Genomic DNA, 16,061 nt, shown 5'->3' on the forward strand with positions numbered 1-16,061 from the left:
ATAGTATCACCATGATCTCTTCCTATAGCCGTTTGAGTTGCCTCACGCCAACCGACTTCCAAGAGATGATGTCGAAAGAGTTGCATAGGCCAAATAGCATTTCACGGACGTGCGCGTCCATGATCCCACGGATTGCAACCGGAAGTATCTACGTCATCAGCACGTGACAGTCGTGAGACTTCATCCCGCTGAACTTCTGCTTCGCTGAGTCTAGGTATCTGCTTATCTTCCCCGCGTAACCGTAAGGAAGTTTTACTCCTACGAGGCAGGTGAAAAACTGATCGATCTTCTCCTGACTTAGAGTGAAGCACGCGGGAGGGAAGTCATTTTCGGTCTGCTTGGCCTTTTTGCCTTTGCAACGACTTTCCATATCCTGCTTCGCCTCATCATCATCATCATCATCATCATCATCATCATCGTCGTCGTCGTCATCATCATCATCATCATCATCATCATCATCATCATCATCATCATCATTATTAGCGTGAAGCTCCTCCCTGATGCCCATTGATTTCAAGTTTGCCCTTGCTTTCGGCCCATCTTTGGTCCTCCCTGGCATGTTGAGCAGGGTACCAAGCAGACTCTCGCACACGTTCTTCGTCATATGCATGACATCAAGGTTGTGAGGCACACGTAGGATCTTCCAGTACGGCAAGTCCCAGAAAACAGACCTCGTTTCCATACCTTCAGTAGCGGCTCTGGCGCCTTTCACTTCTTTCTCGGCTCTGGCGCCTATCCTGGTGGTGGGCACTCTCTCCAATTTTTCAACAGCTCGTCTATTTCCTCGCCGCTCCTCGTACGCGGGCGTCTTCGGAGTTCGGTTTCACCATCGAACAAATTCTTGCATTTTCTCCATGAGTCATCGTCGTGAATCCACCTTCGATGTCCCACGAACACGGTTTTCGAAGACCCGGGATCTCTATCTAGCTGGCGATACGTTGTGTCATCCATGCACCTGATGCATCCAGAAAATCCGTGGACCACCTGCCCCGTGACATATCCGTAACCGAGATAGTCGTGCACCGTCGCGAGCAGTGCGTCTCTCATAGGGAAATATTTTTTCTCTGCGGCGTCCCACGTATTGGCTGACATTTTCCACAGCTTGTCTAGCTCCTCTTTCAGCAGCCCCAGATACAGATTGATGTTGTTCCTTGGTTGTTTCGGCCCTTCAATTAGCATACTCATGTGAATGTACTTCCTCTTCATGCACAACCAGGGGGGAAGGTTGTACATCCACACAAACACTGGTCAGGTGCTATGTGTGCTTCTCTGGCTGCCAAACGGATTGGTGCTCGCGCCCAGCATGATGTTCCTTGGATCGTCCCAAAATTCTAGGTATTTGAAGTTCAATGCTTGCCACTGGCTCGCATCCTTAGGGTGACTCAGCATCTTGTCTTTTTTATTTATCTCCGGATCATTTCCGTCATCTTCTCGCTTTTTATCCTTCCTATCTGCGTGCCAACGCAGGAGCTTTGCTACCTTAGGGTCCGTGAAATGCCGCTGTAAACGAGGAGTGATCGGAAAGTACCACACCACTTTTCGAGGAGCTTTCTTCCTCTTCTAGTATCGACTGACGCCGCACACCGGACATATGGTAGACTTCGAGTGCTCGTCCCGATAAATGATGCAATTGTTCATGCACACATGGTATTTCACGTGCGGTAAATCCAGAGGACATAGATTTTCTTCGCCTCCTCGAAACTGGTCGGGCACTTGTTCCCCTTGGGAAGACGTTCGTGCCAGAATGACATGTTCTCGTTGAAGCATGCGTCGATCATTTTGTGTTTTACCTTCATCTCCAGAGCCATGAGTGTTACTTTTATGCGGGTATCCTCGGGCCTGCATCCTTCATACAATCGAGTAACCGCGTCTATCTCTAGTTGATCCAGCTTGGCTTTCTCTCGGGCGGAAGCTCTTGCGTTATCCGTCTGCTTGAGAAGCAGCTCTTGAATGTGAGGATCCCTCTGGTGCGCCGTTACTAGTTTGAACTAGCAATGGCGCACTACCCTCTGGTGCGCCATTACTAGTTTTGAAAAAAAAGTAAAAAAAAAATTGTCAGTAGTGGCGCACTGGGTGTGTGGTGCGTCATTACTAGTTAAAACTAGTAATGGCGCACTATGCCCTGATGCGCCATTACTAGTTTTGAAAAAATAAAAAAAGAATTTGTTAGTAGTGGGTGTGGTGCGCCATTAGTGTGATGGACACTAATGGCATACCAACACATGGTGCGCCACTGCTATATAGCAGTGGCGCACCACATGTGTGGTGCGCCATTAATGTCCATATTATCTATAGCCATTTTCCTAGTAGTGCATATGTCACTTGGGAACCAAGAACACGCAGCTATAACTTCCACCCACGCACAACCACCATTGGATGAGCAGGATCAAGCAACACTCACCATGGGGTGAAACCAGTCGCAGAAGTTGTGGGAGGCAACAAAGACATGGTGGGCCCTGGTGGAGTGGTTCTGATAGGGCATCTCCTGGCAGACCAGGCGGACAACATCAGCTAGCAGGCCGCGCACATGCGAGAGGGACGAGAAGTCGTTGGGCGTCGAGAAGTTGCGGGCGACGTAGAAATGGACGGAGAAGAGGTCAGCGTCCTTCAGGCGGGTAGTGTGGGGTAGCGCAGTGTGTAGCGCGACCTCGGCTGCGAAGAGGTGGCGGCCGTACCACGGGTCGATGGCAGCCCAATCATGGTTGAAGCCGGAAGGGAGGTCGTATACATTGACCCGGTCATTGAAGCTAGTGGTGATGGTGGCGGCGACGGCGCGGGGCTTGGAGCCAGGGAGGAGGAAGGCGGGGACACGCGTACGACTGCGAGCAGAATCAACACACTCATAATCTCTTTCCTCCTCCATTCCACATGCAACACAACAAAGGGAGACAGCGGCGGCTGCACATCACTCCGGCGCACGACGGGGCTGCAGATCAGGGCGGGAGTGGATGAATCCGGAGGATGGCTTGCCGAAGGCGGCGTACCTAGCGATGGACAACAATAGTAGCATCAATCTACACAATGATGAACAAGACAGGTGAGAGGGGAGGATGAGCAGAGGGAGAGAAGAGGAGTGGCACAGGGAGGCTGGGAAGAAAGCTGACGGCCCTCGTAGGCGCTCGTTGGAGGTATGGGAGAAGCAGCATGGAGTGTGAGGAATGGGTGAAGGAGAGAGTGCGGTGTGCGAGCGAAGAGAAAAGGAAGAAAGACGTGCAGGCGTCTTCACCCTTACTCACTCCGTCCCGGTTTAATAGGCCTAAGAGCATCACAAACATGTCATTTTCTTTTAAGGCCATGCTTTGGAAACCTACATGCATGCAACCATTTCATTGGCTGTAGCAATACGCATTGTTGCTAGTCTCATGGCTGAATATTTTTCATTGGTTGCATGTGAGAGTTGACATATGAGAGTGTGCAATAGAAGTAAAACGAAAGGATCAACATCAATAAATGGTCTAAGAGAAGTGGTCTCTAGACCTAATAAACCCAGACGGAGGGAGTAGCTGGGATGAAGTGGCGATTCGCATGCGCCAAGATGCCCCTGTCACCGTCTCGCCACCCCACTATGCTCCCTAGTACTAGGGAAAAGCCTAGCAGTAACGCGGGTAAAAATGCTATCAGTAGCATGGGTACCCGCGCTACTGATAAGGCGCTACAGCTAATGCTTAGCCGTAGCGCCTGTAGGCCGCGCTACTACTATCCTGCATAGCAGTAGCGCTTTTCCATCTCTCGGTGCTACTACTACATCTACCTAGCAGCAACGTGTTTGGTGCAAACCGCTCTACTAGTAGACCTCCCTAGCCGTAGCGCCTTTTTGTCTACCCACGCTACTGGTAAAGTTTTCTATTTTTTTAGTGTATATTGCCGTTGTATTTGTACTGATTTTATATAGTGTCTTGTCATATAATTTTATAATCATGATGAGTTATTATTTCAGTGGATGAAAGAGACATGGATTACATTAAAGTGGAGACAACATGGTGCATATCTAAAGTACTACTAATCCAAACTTGATCACCAAGTGGAGGCAACAGGAGCAGGCCTACCTCGAGCAATGGCGGAAGCGAAGGCTGGCCGAGGAGCGCCATGAGGGCGAGTACCTCGAGCAGCTGGAGCGCGACGCGGAGGAGCAGCGCTGCGAGGCGTAGGAGGAGGAGCCCCTTGCCCGCGGTGCGTCAGCCCAACCGGCAGAGGTAAAGACTGCTGCGGAGGACGTCGCCAGAGCCTGGTCGATGATGTTCCCTTTGGCTGGCCCGACACCTAGGGCAGCGTGCCTCCTAGTAGTTTTAAGTTTTATTTAATATTTTAATTAACATAAAAGTGGACTCGTGGACTCTGGCTGACCTTTGTGGCCGGCACTAATGTCTAATGAAAGTTTTTATTTTTCAAAATGTTTGCGGTGATTTTTTTCGCGTCACCTAAAAAGTGGGTCGGGCCAGCGTTGGCGCAAGCATCGACCCAAACACGAAAGCGGACATGAATGTCTGCCGGGCCAACCCAAGGGACAAATCACCATCTGTTTGGATCAGCATGTTGGAGTTGCTCTTACATGACTTGTACTTTAATCTTTATGACATGAATGATACACATGCGTTCCCTCCTTTAATTGGCCTTACCTGATTTTCATTAATGGGCCCGCCTCACTTAACTAAAACTCAACCAATCAAATTCTAACCACCCCGTAAATCCCCGGTAATAGTCCGTGTCAGGGCCGGTCCTGGGGCAGGGCGAACGTGGCGGCCACCCCGGGCCCTGAAAGTCAGGGGGCCCTCCCAGGTATATGTACGTTAGTACATCCAGGCATACAAGTCTTCAAGTGAAAAGGACAATTGAAGCCGATCTCAGCGCCTCGCTTTGCCTCTGGTATCATGGGAGCATATGTAAGGGTTGGTATCATGTGATATTTTCTCATCGTGTGCTAGTCTAGGAAACTAAAATATATATAATGGGTCTGGCCCATGTTTAGACATACGTGGAGACTGGAGAGAAAAAGGAATCTTCAATTCACGAATCACTACTATTTCCTGTAACTTCGGATCTGTCGTCCCCTGCCCTTTTGCCTGTTCCGTTATTCCTGTACGTCTAACCCTCTTCGACTCTGCCTCCTCACGAACGACGCGGCCACTGTGGCAGGTACGTCTCGTCGCGCCCTCTTCCCTGGCATGTTCTTCTTCCTGTTTATTTTCTTTCTTATCCAGAGTCCCAACTTATCAATCGATCGAACATGTAACAGGGAATTCTTGTTAGGGCGCTCGAATCATTGCGCGCATGTAGTCAGATTAGATTACAGAGAGAAGGTACTATACTATGCCCTAGCAGATTGCCAATACATTAGATGATCTTCTATATTAGATCTAATATTTTAATTAGCTTTGCGCTAATTCTATAAGCTAATTTGTTCCTTTTAATTTCAGCAAGGGTCATGTCGAGTTCGGCTACAAAGAAAGGAAGAAGGAGGCAGATGAGGAGATAAAACAATTGTGATGATCTCTTTTTAAATATTATAAGAGCGATACAAGCACTCCAAAAAATCCACACGAGTTGACGATGGTTCTTGCGGGTGACAAAACTAATGGCAATTAGGAAGGCGATGGTCATACTCCTGTAAAAGGCAATGTTGACTTCAACATGGACGATAGCACTGTGAGTGACCATGAGCCCATATTGCATATTGGATTTTCTTTACTAAGCCTGCTATAGTAGCATCAGCTGAAATAAATTTATTCAAAGTTGAGATTATTGAAGAACTACCTGAGATCTACAATATCGCAAGAGAGGTTAAATAGCCATTCAACTTTATGCATTGAGAAAAAAATTGCGTGACGAAATTGATATTGATGCTATTATTGGCGATGTTAGGAGAATTTTTTGAAGGTAATATGTAATACATTATGTGATATGCACAATCATTTGGATGCACTTAATTATTTTCTTTGATACAAATTGTATTCACATATGATGATTATCAACTAGACATTTATATTAAGGGCCCCGAAAGTCACAGGATTGTAGTTTCGCCCGGGGCCCCGAAATCTCAGGACCGGCCCTGGCCCATGTGTGCCATTACTCATATACGGCCTATTACTTAGTAGTAGTATAGATCAACGTTTTGGCTACCGAATCCCAACAAAATTCCGAGGGTGGGCGAGAAACGCGGATACCGTGGTTACCGCAAAATTCCGAGGAAAACCGCTCGAATTTTTGAAACATAATTTGAATAAAATTTCTGAGCTCGGAATATATAAGGTCGGAGCTCAAGGAGTTCACAAAGTCGATGTTGATGCAGTGGCAGGTTCTCCCCGTCCGTCTTCAACGTGTGTGAGGTCGCGTGTTCGATTCTCCTACTACAGACAGCTTCTTGATTTAAAGGAGTTTCTTCCGTACTTGACATTACTGTAGCCGTTCAAATTCAAAAAATTCGAATTTTTTTGCTCGATACGCAGCTTTCTCGTGTGGTAGCGAGAAATGCGGGTACCGAGCGGTAACCGAATTTTTCGCCCGGTACCCAAAACCATGGTATAGATACAATAATGCTCGTCTCCTTGCGCCCCGGCAGAGGGCCGACGCCCTCGGCGTCGCCGCCGGCCAGGAACCGCTCTGGCAGGAACTCGTCCGGGTCCTTCCACGCCTTCCTGTCCCTTCCCATGTCCCCCAGGAGGAAAAGCACAGTCACGGCGCTGGTTGTACCTCCCCCCACGAGTGTCGCAGCGGCAGCCGCGTCGGCCTGGACGTGGCGCAGGGCCACCGGTGCCGGCGGGTGCATGCGGAGGCTCTCAAGGATCACGGCGTGCAGGTACGGCATGCCACGGATCAGCTGGCTCCTATCAGCGGCCTCGCCGTCGACCTCATGGCGGAGCTTTTTCTGGACCTCCGGCTGGACTACGAGGTGAGCGAGAGTCCATTCGAGGCACACCACCAACGATCCTGAGCCCGCGCCGAGGAACTCCAACACGAGGTCCACTATCTCGTCGTCGCTAAGAGCCCGCCGGCCGCCGTGCTTGTCGTCGGGGACGCGGAGTTGTATGAGTGTGTCGACGTACGGACGACACAGGTCGTCGTCGTGTGGTCGTCGCCGCCGTGCCGCGATGAGAGGGAGGCACAGCTCGGTGATCCGGGCATGAAAGGCCAAGAGTTGGCGCTGGTACCTCCACTCCGCGAGCTTGGCTAGCATGGAGGGGCCAGAAAAGGGGTTGACCTCTCCGATGGCGACCTGTAAGCCATGTACCTGGGAGCAAACGGCACGCACATGGCACTCGTCGACTCCGTCCCCAAAGCACAGGCGCGCGATGACCCGGAAGACGGCGGCCCGGAGGTTGTCCCGGAGGCCTGCCCCGGCGCCGGTGGACTGCAGGGCGGCGACGAGGTCCTGGATGGCCTCTCGCTGCAGCGGCGCGATGTGCCCAAGCCCGAGGCGCGACGGGTGGAGGGTCTCGGCGGTGATGTTGCACCGAAGAGCACGCCAGTGCGGGCCGTGGGGCACCGTGCTTATGTTCTCATTGCGTTGGCCACCGCGCCTCTTGGCCAGCTCCACGAAAAAGGGCAGCACCGGGCGGTTCGAGAAGGCGTCGGCGTCGTCGACGAGCAAGCGGTGGGCGACGGCAGGGTCGCTGATCTTGTGGAGGACGACCGGAGCTGGAGGTGCAGGGGCACGCCGGCTGCTACGACGGATCAAAACAGACAAGCCCAAGACAAAGACGGCAAGGAGCACAAGGAGCTCCATTAATGGTTTAGGCCGGGTAGTGTGTGTGCGCCACTGCATCACTGCTCGTGTGTGTCTACACGTCTAGCTTTATATATGTAGATAGAGGCTAATTTTTTAAAAATAATACATTTTTTATTAATTTTTAGAAATAATATGCCTGATATGTTTGAAAAATAATACGGCATCATCTTCCTGGAGGACGACTGGTCCTAATGGTCTTCCTGGAGGACGATTAGTGTCCAGTCGGCTCACAGCTGGCCGAGCCTCCAGTCGTCCTTCAGGAAGACGATTAGCTCCAGTCGTCCACCAAGAAGATGATTAGTTCCAGTCGTCCTCCTTGTAGATGATTAGTTCCTGGCCTAGACTTTTTCATAACCGTGTTCCCGGGAACCCTTTGCTGCCATCTTCTCTCCCGCCAAACTTGTCTTTCCCGCCCAAACTGCCTTTCCCGCCATCTTCTTTCCCGCGAATCTTGCTGTTCCCGCCATTGTCTTTCCCACTAACCCTTATGTTCCCGCCAACTTTTTTCCCGCCACCCCTTATGTTCCCGCCATCTTCTTTCCCACCATATTTCTCTTCTCGACTTATAACCCCCCCCCCCCTCCAACCCCCATACAGAAAGGTTTGGTAAGCAGTGCATTGTAGTCTCGTCAAGATGTCCCATCCTCATTATCCTTTGGATCATAGTTTCCACCCAAGTATGTCGCAATGTCTTCTGAGGTTAGCCAGCAATTTCAAGATAGAAAAAAGTTCAGGCCATAAACTAATCATCTTCCTGGTGGACGACTGGAACCAATCATCTTCCTGGTGGACGACTGGAGCCAATCATCTTCCTAGAGGGCGACTGGAGGCCCACCTTAGCCGACTGGACACTAATCGTCCTCCAGGAAGACGATTAGGTCCAGTCGTCCTCTAGGAAGACAATTAGGTCCAGTTGTCCTCCAGAAAAACGATTAGGTCCAGTCATCCTTCAGGAAGATGATGTCGTATTATTTTTCAAAAAAATCAAAATGGCGTATTATTTCTGAAAATTAATAAAAAAATCTATTATTTAAAAAAATAGCTAGATAGAGGACGGCCTCGCTAGCTACGGTAGTACGTGCAACTAACGTTACTAGTGACATTTGATGCACATATCACCATCATCACCTAATTAATTTTGATTCGGGTGACCACCTGCACCTTTTTCTTCAGAAAAATATATAGAGCAATAGGTGAAAATCTTTGCATCATACACTTCAAATGTTGACTATAGAAAGGACATATATGAACCATGTATAACAAATAACATCCATTAAGTTTGAAAAGAAAATCTTGAAGAGCTTGGATCTGTAAACATTACAAAATTATAAGCAAGACTAATGTTTTGAATTGACGCATTTGATTTGCAAGAGGGCTACCTCACTACTTTATATCGTTGGGCCGTGCATCATCATTTGTGCTTTATAAAGCAGGGTAAGAGCATGTTTCAAGAGAATGGATACATTTGATATCATGCTTAGATTACATACAAGTGGGTTGATATAAAAATTCTATATGAACAAGAAAAACTAGCTACACTGTACAAGGAAGCTTCATAGGTCCATACCAGAGATCCTTCAGGATGTCCTGTATTAAGCAGCCCTAATACGCTAAATTAATACAAAGTACAAATATAATAAAAGGCATCAGAAACATATCTATATAAAGTGTCTCGGGTATACAGACCTATGCAGCTTCCTTGTGTGGTGTAGCTATTTTTTTTGTTTATATAGGATTATTATATCGACCCACTTGTATGCAATTTAAGCATGATATCGAATGCTTCCATTCAACATTAGTCTAACTATATTTAGCATTTATTATATTTTGTAATGTTAGTGGTGCAAGCTCTTCAGATAGTTTTTTTTTCAAAATTGATTTATATTATTTTTATACATGGTTCATATATATCGTTTCTAGCTGACATTTGAAGTGTGTGATATATCTTGCAAAGATTTTTACTGATTGCTCTATATATAGTTCTGAAAAAAAACAATATTGCCTTCTTTCTCGGTTTGATGATCATTTAGTCTATTAATAAAATGTTTGTGTACTCTGACCATCATCTCAATGGCTTAAGACATCTTATGCAATTATTTTAGTTATTCTACTAAATGATAATAAGCAAAACAAAATGGAAGTTCATATGAAGATTTATGTTTGGCTCATGTTAATTTTGTGAATATTATCATTGTCATAATTATAATTTTGCCCGTGCGAACAACTACCAAACATAACCCAACTTAGAAGTAGACAAACCACGTTATAGAATCCACACCAATGTAGATTTTCCAGAAATTGAGTTCATCGCCACGATTGCTCCATCCAGCAATGGAGTAGCAGCCCAAGTTATTATGGCTAAGATTTGCATACAATGTTGCAACCTTAACTAGGGACTTCCTACGAACTCCAACCGTGAATTTATGTAATTGATATATCTTAACCCTACAATTTACATTACCAACCAAATCCAACCTACATGTAACAAAGACCCAGACTATCATTAGAAAACCGTGACAAGCAGTACTATGTAGGACAGGGGCACGGGAGTTACGTTGAGGCCCTCTTTGAGATCGTCGGTCTCAAGCACATCTCTATTCTCTCTACCGAAGCACCTCTCTATTCTCTCTCCTAATCTCTCAAGTATCTCTCAAACCACCATTTCTCTCTTACAATTATTTTACCAGGTTGCCACTTCAATCTCTCACGCTCTTGCGCAATCGCTCACTTATCTCTTTCAAACTCTCGTGTCTCGCTCTCATGCATATTATAACCACCCGAATCTAATATAAAACCTTTTGCATGTGATGAGAGAAAAAGACAACCTAGCCGCCAGCCTTCCTCTCCTGATTCATTTTTCTTCCTCCCATCTGAAGTTCTCTCTATTTGCAGGCATGTGCCCGCCAGCGTGTGTACGCCTGTGTTCTGGGCGTTAGGTTCTCCAGGGGTGATCTTCTTTGGGTAGCAAAAGTACTTGGAAGCATGCGGGCACATGTGTTTTCGGGAGGATGTCACACGGCTTAGCAAACCGAGAGTGGTCTGTGATTAAATCGATCTATATATGTACTTGGCCACATATACGTCTGTGTGTGGCTTGGCGGAATCCATCAATCAGCTACCTAGCTAGCCCATGAAAGGGTCTATCAGCGAGGTTAGGGCATTTCTAACCGATCCCCAATAAGGCCGTAAGGGAGGATAAATTTGGTTATCCTCCCTTATGGCACACTTAGCTGATCCCCTAACTAATAGGTATAGTGCATTTAAAATTATCCTCTACCCCCCAATATCCCCCCCCCCCCCCTCCCCCTCCGAATCTCCCTAAATATGCTCACTCCCACCGCGGCTGAGTAAAAGTGGCGCCTCTCCTCCCATCCCTCTCGCCGTCCTGTCTTTTGCCATCGCAGCCACCACGCCCCATCGCCACCCAGGGCCGACTGCACAGGGCCCCCAAATTCCAGGGGCCCTCGATCTTGGGCCAATGTCCTGTTTATTATTTTTTTTTCTTTGGGCTCCTTTTTCATTCGTAGCACAAAATTGGGCCCGGACAGCTAGTCCCTGGCTCTCCCGAACTGGGCCTGCTCCTCAACCTGTCGATGGATCGATGGATCTCGATCGTGAAAGGATTTCCCAAGGCAGCACCGCCGACACCTAAAAAAAAGGCAGCACCGCCACAAGGAGACGAAGGCTAGCGTGGTTGCCTCGAATGATCCCTTGGTCTCTTGCCAACATGAAGAATTGCGTCCATGATTCTGTTGGTCGTTGGGGACTCGGCAAGTCACGAATCGCACTGCACAAGTAGAAGCAGCGGGTGGCCAAGGCAAAGGTGATGGCATCACCGATATGTCTATTAGGTTTTCTCGAACTGAATTCCTGTTTAAATTAGACTACTTGTTCTATTGAATTACAAATTAGTAAGTAGTTGTGCATAAGAATCAGTTTTCATCAATCAAATTGTTCAGGGATGATATATAGTAAGCTTCAAGCTATCACACACCAAGATTTCCCAAATAGTTGTTCGTCAAAAATTCAGGTTTAGTCTTTTTTTTTATTTCTTGATAAGCCTATAATTTGTGCAGTGTTTGAATTTGTTCGTATTTGTTTATATAAAAAATGCAAGTACCTAGAAATTTTAGGGGCCCAATTGGCATTTCGCACCAGAACCCCGAATTTCTGGAGACGGCCCTGCCGCCGCCACTGATGACCGTCCCTCCAGACGGAATGGACCAAAAGGCTGAAATTCACTTGAATTAAATTAGATATTTGATTTAAAAAATAATATTATAATTCCTGTGTGCTACTGAAATTGCTGAAATATTTAGTCCGAAAGGTAAATATTTTAGTGTGCACTGAAATTATTGAAATTCAGTGAATTTCGTCGAAATCTCACTGAAAATGAAAACCATCGCCTCAACTACCGTGCGTGTCCGTGTCCACCATTGTATTGCGTGTGGAGGTTTTCCGATGATAGGGATAACCCAGTAAATTAATTCTTAGAGAGAGACATGAGAGCTTGAGAGAGACATGAGAGAGACAACACAAGAGATTGAGACAAGACGATCTCAAAGAGGGCCTCCACTACCATGCCCCTATCCACTATGGTACTGCATCTAGAGGTATAGGTTGGGTCTCTGTTACGTGTAAGTTGGATCAGGTTGGCTCTTTTTTCATCGCAAGAGTAGCGTAGATTTTAGGGTTAAGATAAAAATTACATGAGAAAGTGTTTAAACCATCCGGCTAATATCGTGAGAAATCTTCCGCATCCCACACGGGCTACGCGTCCAGGCCCAGGCATGCCCATCACATTCTCCCTTATCTCTAAGTGGCCACGGGAGAGCCACTCATTTGTGTTGGTTTTGATCTGACGGCTTAAACAGGCCAGTTAGATCTATTAGTCTAACAGAAAAAAAAAGATAAATGGATAACGATAAGTGAAGGGGTCCACGTACCAACGTACGTGAGCCTCGATCAGAACTAACGCGCCCTGATTGGGGGCGCCCAAAAACCAACTCAGGTTTTGGGTCCCCTGTCGCCAGCGCCATATTAAAAGGGATACGGGAGAGAGCTGGGCACCTGCGAGATCACAATTCACGTAAGGTTTACTCTCCTCCCGATATTCTCTCACCCCATCCGATCAAGGGGAGTGCTGCAGCGACGGGAAGACCTAAGCCAGCCGCCGCCGCTGTCCCTGGGCAGTGCCGGTGGCGTCCTGAAGGAATCAGGACGTCGAGGAGAACATCTACTTCGACTACATCACCCCTGCATCACGCCTGCACCGAGCAGGCGATCATGTCCACTCCCGTGACATGTAAACAAACCCTAAACCCTTCTCTGTTCATGTTGTGAGGTGATCTAGGTGCAATCTGTTCCTGCTAATGGCATCCCAGAGATGCATAATTATTCCAACAATGGTATCAGTCGCCAGATATGATTGCTTTTAGATCCCTATATCATGTTCAGTAAACCAATCTCAAGTTTATGCCCTCTGTAGATCAAGTTTGATTGCTACTGTTTTCTAATGTTGATGTCAATTGCCCACTGTTGATGATGTTTTAATTCCAATTTGCTACGGATCAGTAGTGCCACCTAAGTTCATCAATTCTAATTAATCTAAGTTAAGATCTTATGCTCACCTTCATGTTAAGTTGATTAAAATTGATCATGCTTAAGTACTGTTTCCGTATGCATTAGCAAAATATTAGGCAGAGGGATACACGCAAGTCAACTGTAGCACCCCCTCATGTTTAAGAACCCTAGAATTCATCCCCAATTCGCAAGAACCCTAATTCTGAAATTAGGATTGCTTTTTCCCCACATCAAGCAACTAATGAACACGAATTGGAGAAGCAATGAGGAGAATCCTCACCTAATGCGCCGCGTCGACGTCTATCCCCTTCGGGGCCCGCATGGCCGACACCATGCGAGGACGCCGATGCCGCGACGCCGCCGTCCCTCGGGTCGGCGCGCGGAACGCCACGCCGCTCCCTCCCAACGGAGAGACCGTGCGGTAGGACGCCGTGGGCCGCCGTGCCTCGACGTCGCCGTTCAGCAGGCCGCTGGCCCGCCGGGGTGCTCCTCCCCGCCCCGCTTGGACACGACCCGGGCTGCCATGCTCGACGGGAGAGCGCGCGGACTTAGTCCTGCGCCCGCTCCTCCGGCGAGCACCGCCGCCGCGTCGGTATGGACTGGGGTGGCCGGCGTTCTCGTCGCCGCCGTCGACCTCGAAATGGAGCCAGCGGGATCGGGAATCAGATGCGGGGAGAGGGGGAAACGACCTAGGGTTAGCCCAGGTCAGCTGTTTTTGCTCCGGCCGCAAGCCGCGCGAGCCGTCAGATTCGATCGGACGGCTCACAGTGTCGCGGAGCTATGACCCGGGCCGGCGGGCGTTAATGGGCCATTTTTGGCCACGGGCTTCAGCCCAAGTTGCCTTAGCCCAGCGCGTTTTTTTTACGGTTTTTCGCTGCTGGGTTTTGGGCCGCTGTATAACCGTGGGTATTTTGGGCCATCGCGTTTTTCTGTGATTTCCAGTGCATGTAAGTTAATATCTTTCATGTTTTGCACTGTTTAAAACAGAAAATGCCTAAAAATAAAATGAACACATTATTATTCTGGGTAAAATTGAACCAACGAGATTTTTTATTCAGGATTTATTATGTGTTTTGCATGATGAATTTTTAGACATCAAAAATAATGATATTTTCTTTTATGTTGATGTTTAAATTAAGAATGAAATGACTCTAATTTTAATTCGGACCAACGTTGTTTTATTATTATGAGTCATCCCCTATGATATTTTAAATCCATGTTTTTTCTGCCCAACGGTGTTTTGACATGGAGTTGAAATTAAATACTTGGCATGTTTGTTTATTTACCAACGTAAATTTATAATCATGCAAGTTTACTTATGAACTTTTATGATGATTTCAGCTTCCGCTCCATTCCGGTCCGACACGATCGAACCACTTACGGGGAGTAACTTCCCTCGTTGGAAGTCCCAAGTCGAATTATGTTTGGGTTGTAATGAATTTGACTATGCCTTGAGGGAAGAAAAACCTGTGGCACCTGTGGCAGGTGTCACAGGGTATGCAGAACTCAAGAAGGAGTATGATGTTAAGATGGAAAAGTGGAATAAGTCCAACCATATTGCGCTTCTCATCATGAAAGCGACAATATCGCCGGACATTTCTGAAGCACTCCCTAAGAAAGATACTGCTAAAGATTTCCTCACTGAAATGGAGGAGCAATTTAAAGGCTCCGACAAAGTGTATGCTCATGAGCTTTTTGCTAAACTTCTTCAGAAATACACTATTGACGGAAATGTTAGGCAGCACATATTGAGGGTGGTAAATGCTTTCACCAAGCTTAAGGCTTTGGAGTGTTCTTTAAGTGAAGCCCTTCTTGTCATAATTATTCTTGAGTCTCTTCCTGAAGAGTTTGAACAATTTAAGGTCAACTATAACTCTCTAAAGGAAAAATGGCCACTCTCTGAGATGACCGCAAGGATCGTCCAGGAGGAAGAAAGGATCATGAGGCAGAAGAAAGACCATGTCTTTCATGTTGGCTCTAACAAGAGAAAGCATGACGGACAAGGTTTCCCTAAGCCTCAGAAAAGGCAAGTCAAGAAAGAAGGCACTAAGCCATTCAACCCTAAGGCATTCAAGGGTAAAGAAGCCGGTGGTTCTTCTTCTGCTCCTAGCAGCTCCACTGCTGGAGAAAATGCTTGTAACTTCTGCAAAGAAGAGGGACACTATCAAAGGGACTGCCCAGGCTTTCTAAAATGGATGAACAAAAGAGGTATTGATGAAATTACTTTTGTAGATGAATCACTTTATGTTGATTTTTCAATAAAGTCATGGTGGATTGATTCAGGGGCAACCACTCACGTTGCTAACTCTATGCAGGGATTCGATACGATCCAAACCATAAGAGGAGGAACAAGAAAACTTAAGGTTGCGAACGGAGTTGAGGCCGATGTTGAAGCTGTGGGATCTCTCACGTTGGAGCTACACACTGGCCACACTCTTAGATTGAATAATGTTATTTATGTGCCTACCTTAAGTAGGAATTTGATTTCAGTTTCTCGTTTAGATGATGATATGTATGAGTGCCATTTTGGCAAGAAACAATTTGCTTTGATCAAATGTAATAAGAATGTAGGCATCGGTGTTAGACGAGGCCAACTATACATGTTATCTCTTCATAATGATTCAGTTATGCATGTGAGTGATGAAATTAATGTTGAGAAGAAATGGAAAGGAGTAAGTAATTCTTCGAAATTGTGGCATTGTCGTTTGGGCCACATTTCGAGGGGGAGAATGGAACGCTTAGTTAAAAATGAAAT

The 16,061-nt window shown here is 47.0% G+C and overlaps 2 protein-coding genes across 2 annotated transcripts; one reads left to right on the forward strand and one right to left on the reverse strand.

Annotated features, from left to right (window-relative positions):
- Nucleotides 1-2,905: 2,905 nt before the first annotated feature.
- Nucleotides 2,906-7,744, reverse strand: LOC123067167 (cytochrome P450 89A9). The gene is made up of 2 exons (XM_044490084.1): nt 6,513-7,744; nt 2,906-2,984 (listed from the first exon to the last, which is right to left on the reverse strand). Exons 1-2 carry the CDS (start codon nt 7,718-7,720, stop codon nt 2,906-2,908), a joined length of 1,287 nt encoding a protein of 428 aa, XP_044346019.1. The 5' UTR covers nt 7,721-7,744.
- A 5,120-nt stretch (nt 7,745-12,864) lies between these two features.
- On the forward strand, nt 12,865-16,061 carry LOC123064402 (uncharacterized). The gene is made up of 3 exons (XM_044487890.1): nt 12,865-13,028; nt 14,648-15,514; nt 15,622-16,061. Exons 1-3 carry the CDS (start codon nt 13,010-13,012, stop codon nt 15,666-15,668), a joined length of 933 nt encoding a protein of 310 aa, XP_044343825.1. The 5' UTR covers nt 12,865-13,009; the 3' UTR covers nt 15,669-16,061.

The sequence above is a fragment of the Triticum aestivum genome, chromosome 3B (genome assembly GCF_018294505.1).
Source record: "Triticum aestivum cultivar Chinese Spring chromosome 3B, IWGSC CS RefSeq v2.1, whole genome shotgun sequence".
NCBI classification, from domain to species: Eukaryota; Viridiplantae; Streptophyta; class Magnoliopsida; order Poales; family Poaceae; genus Triticum; species Triticum aestivum.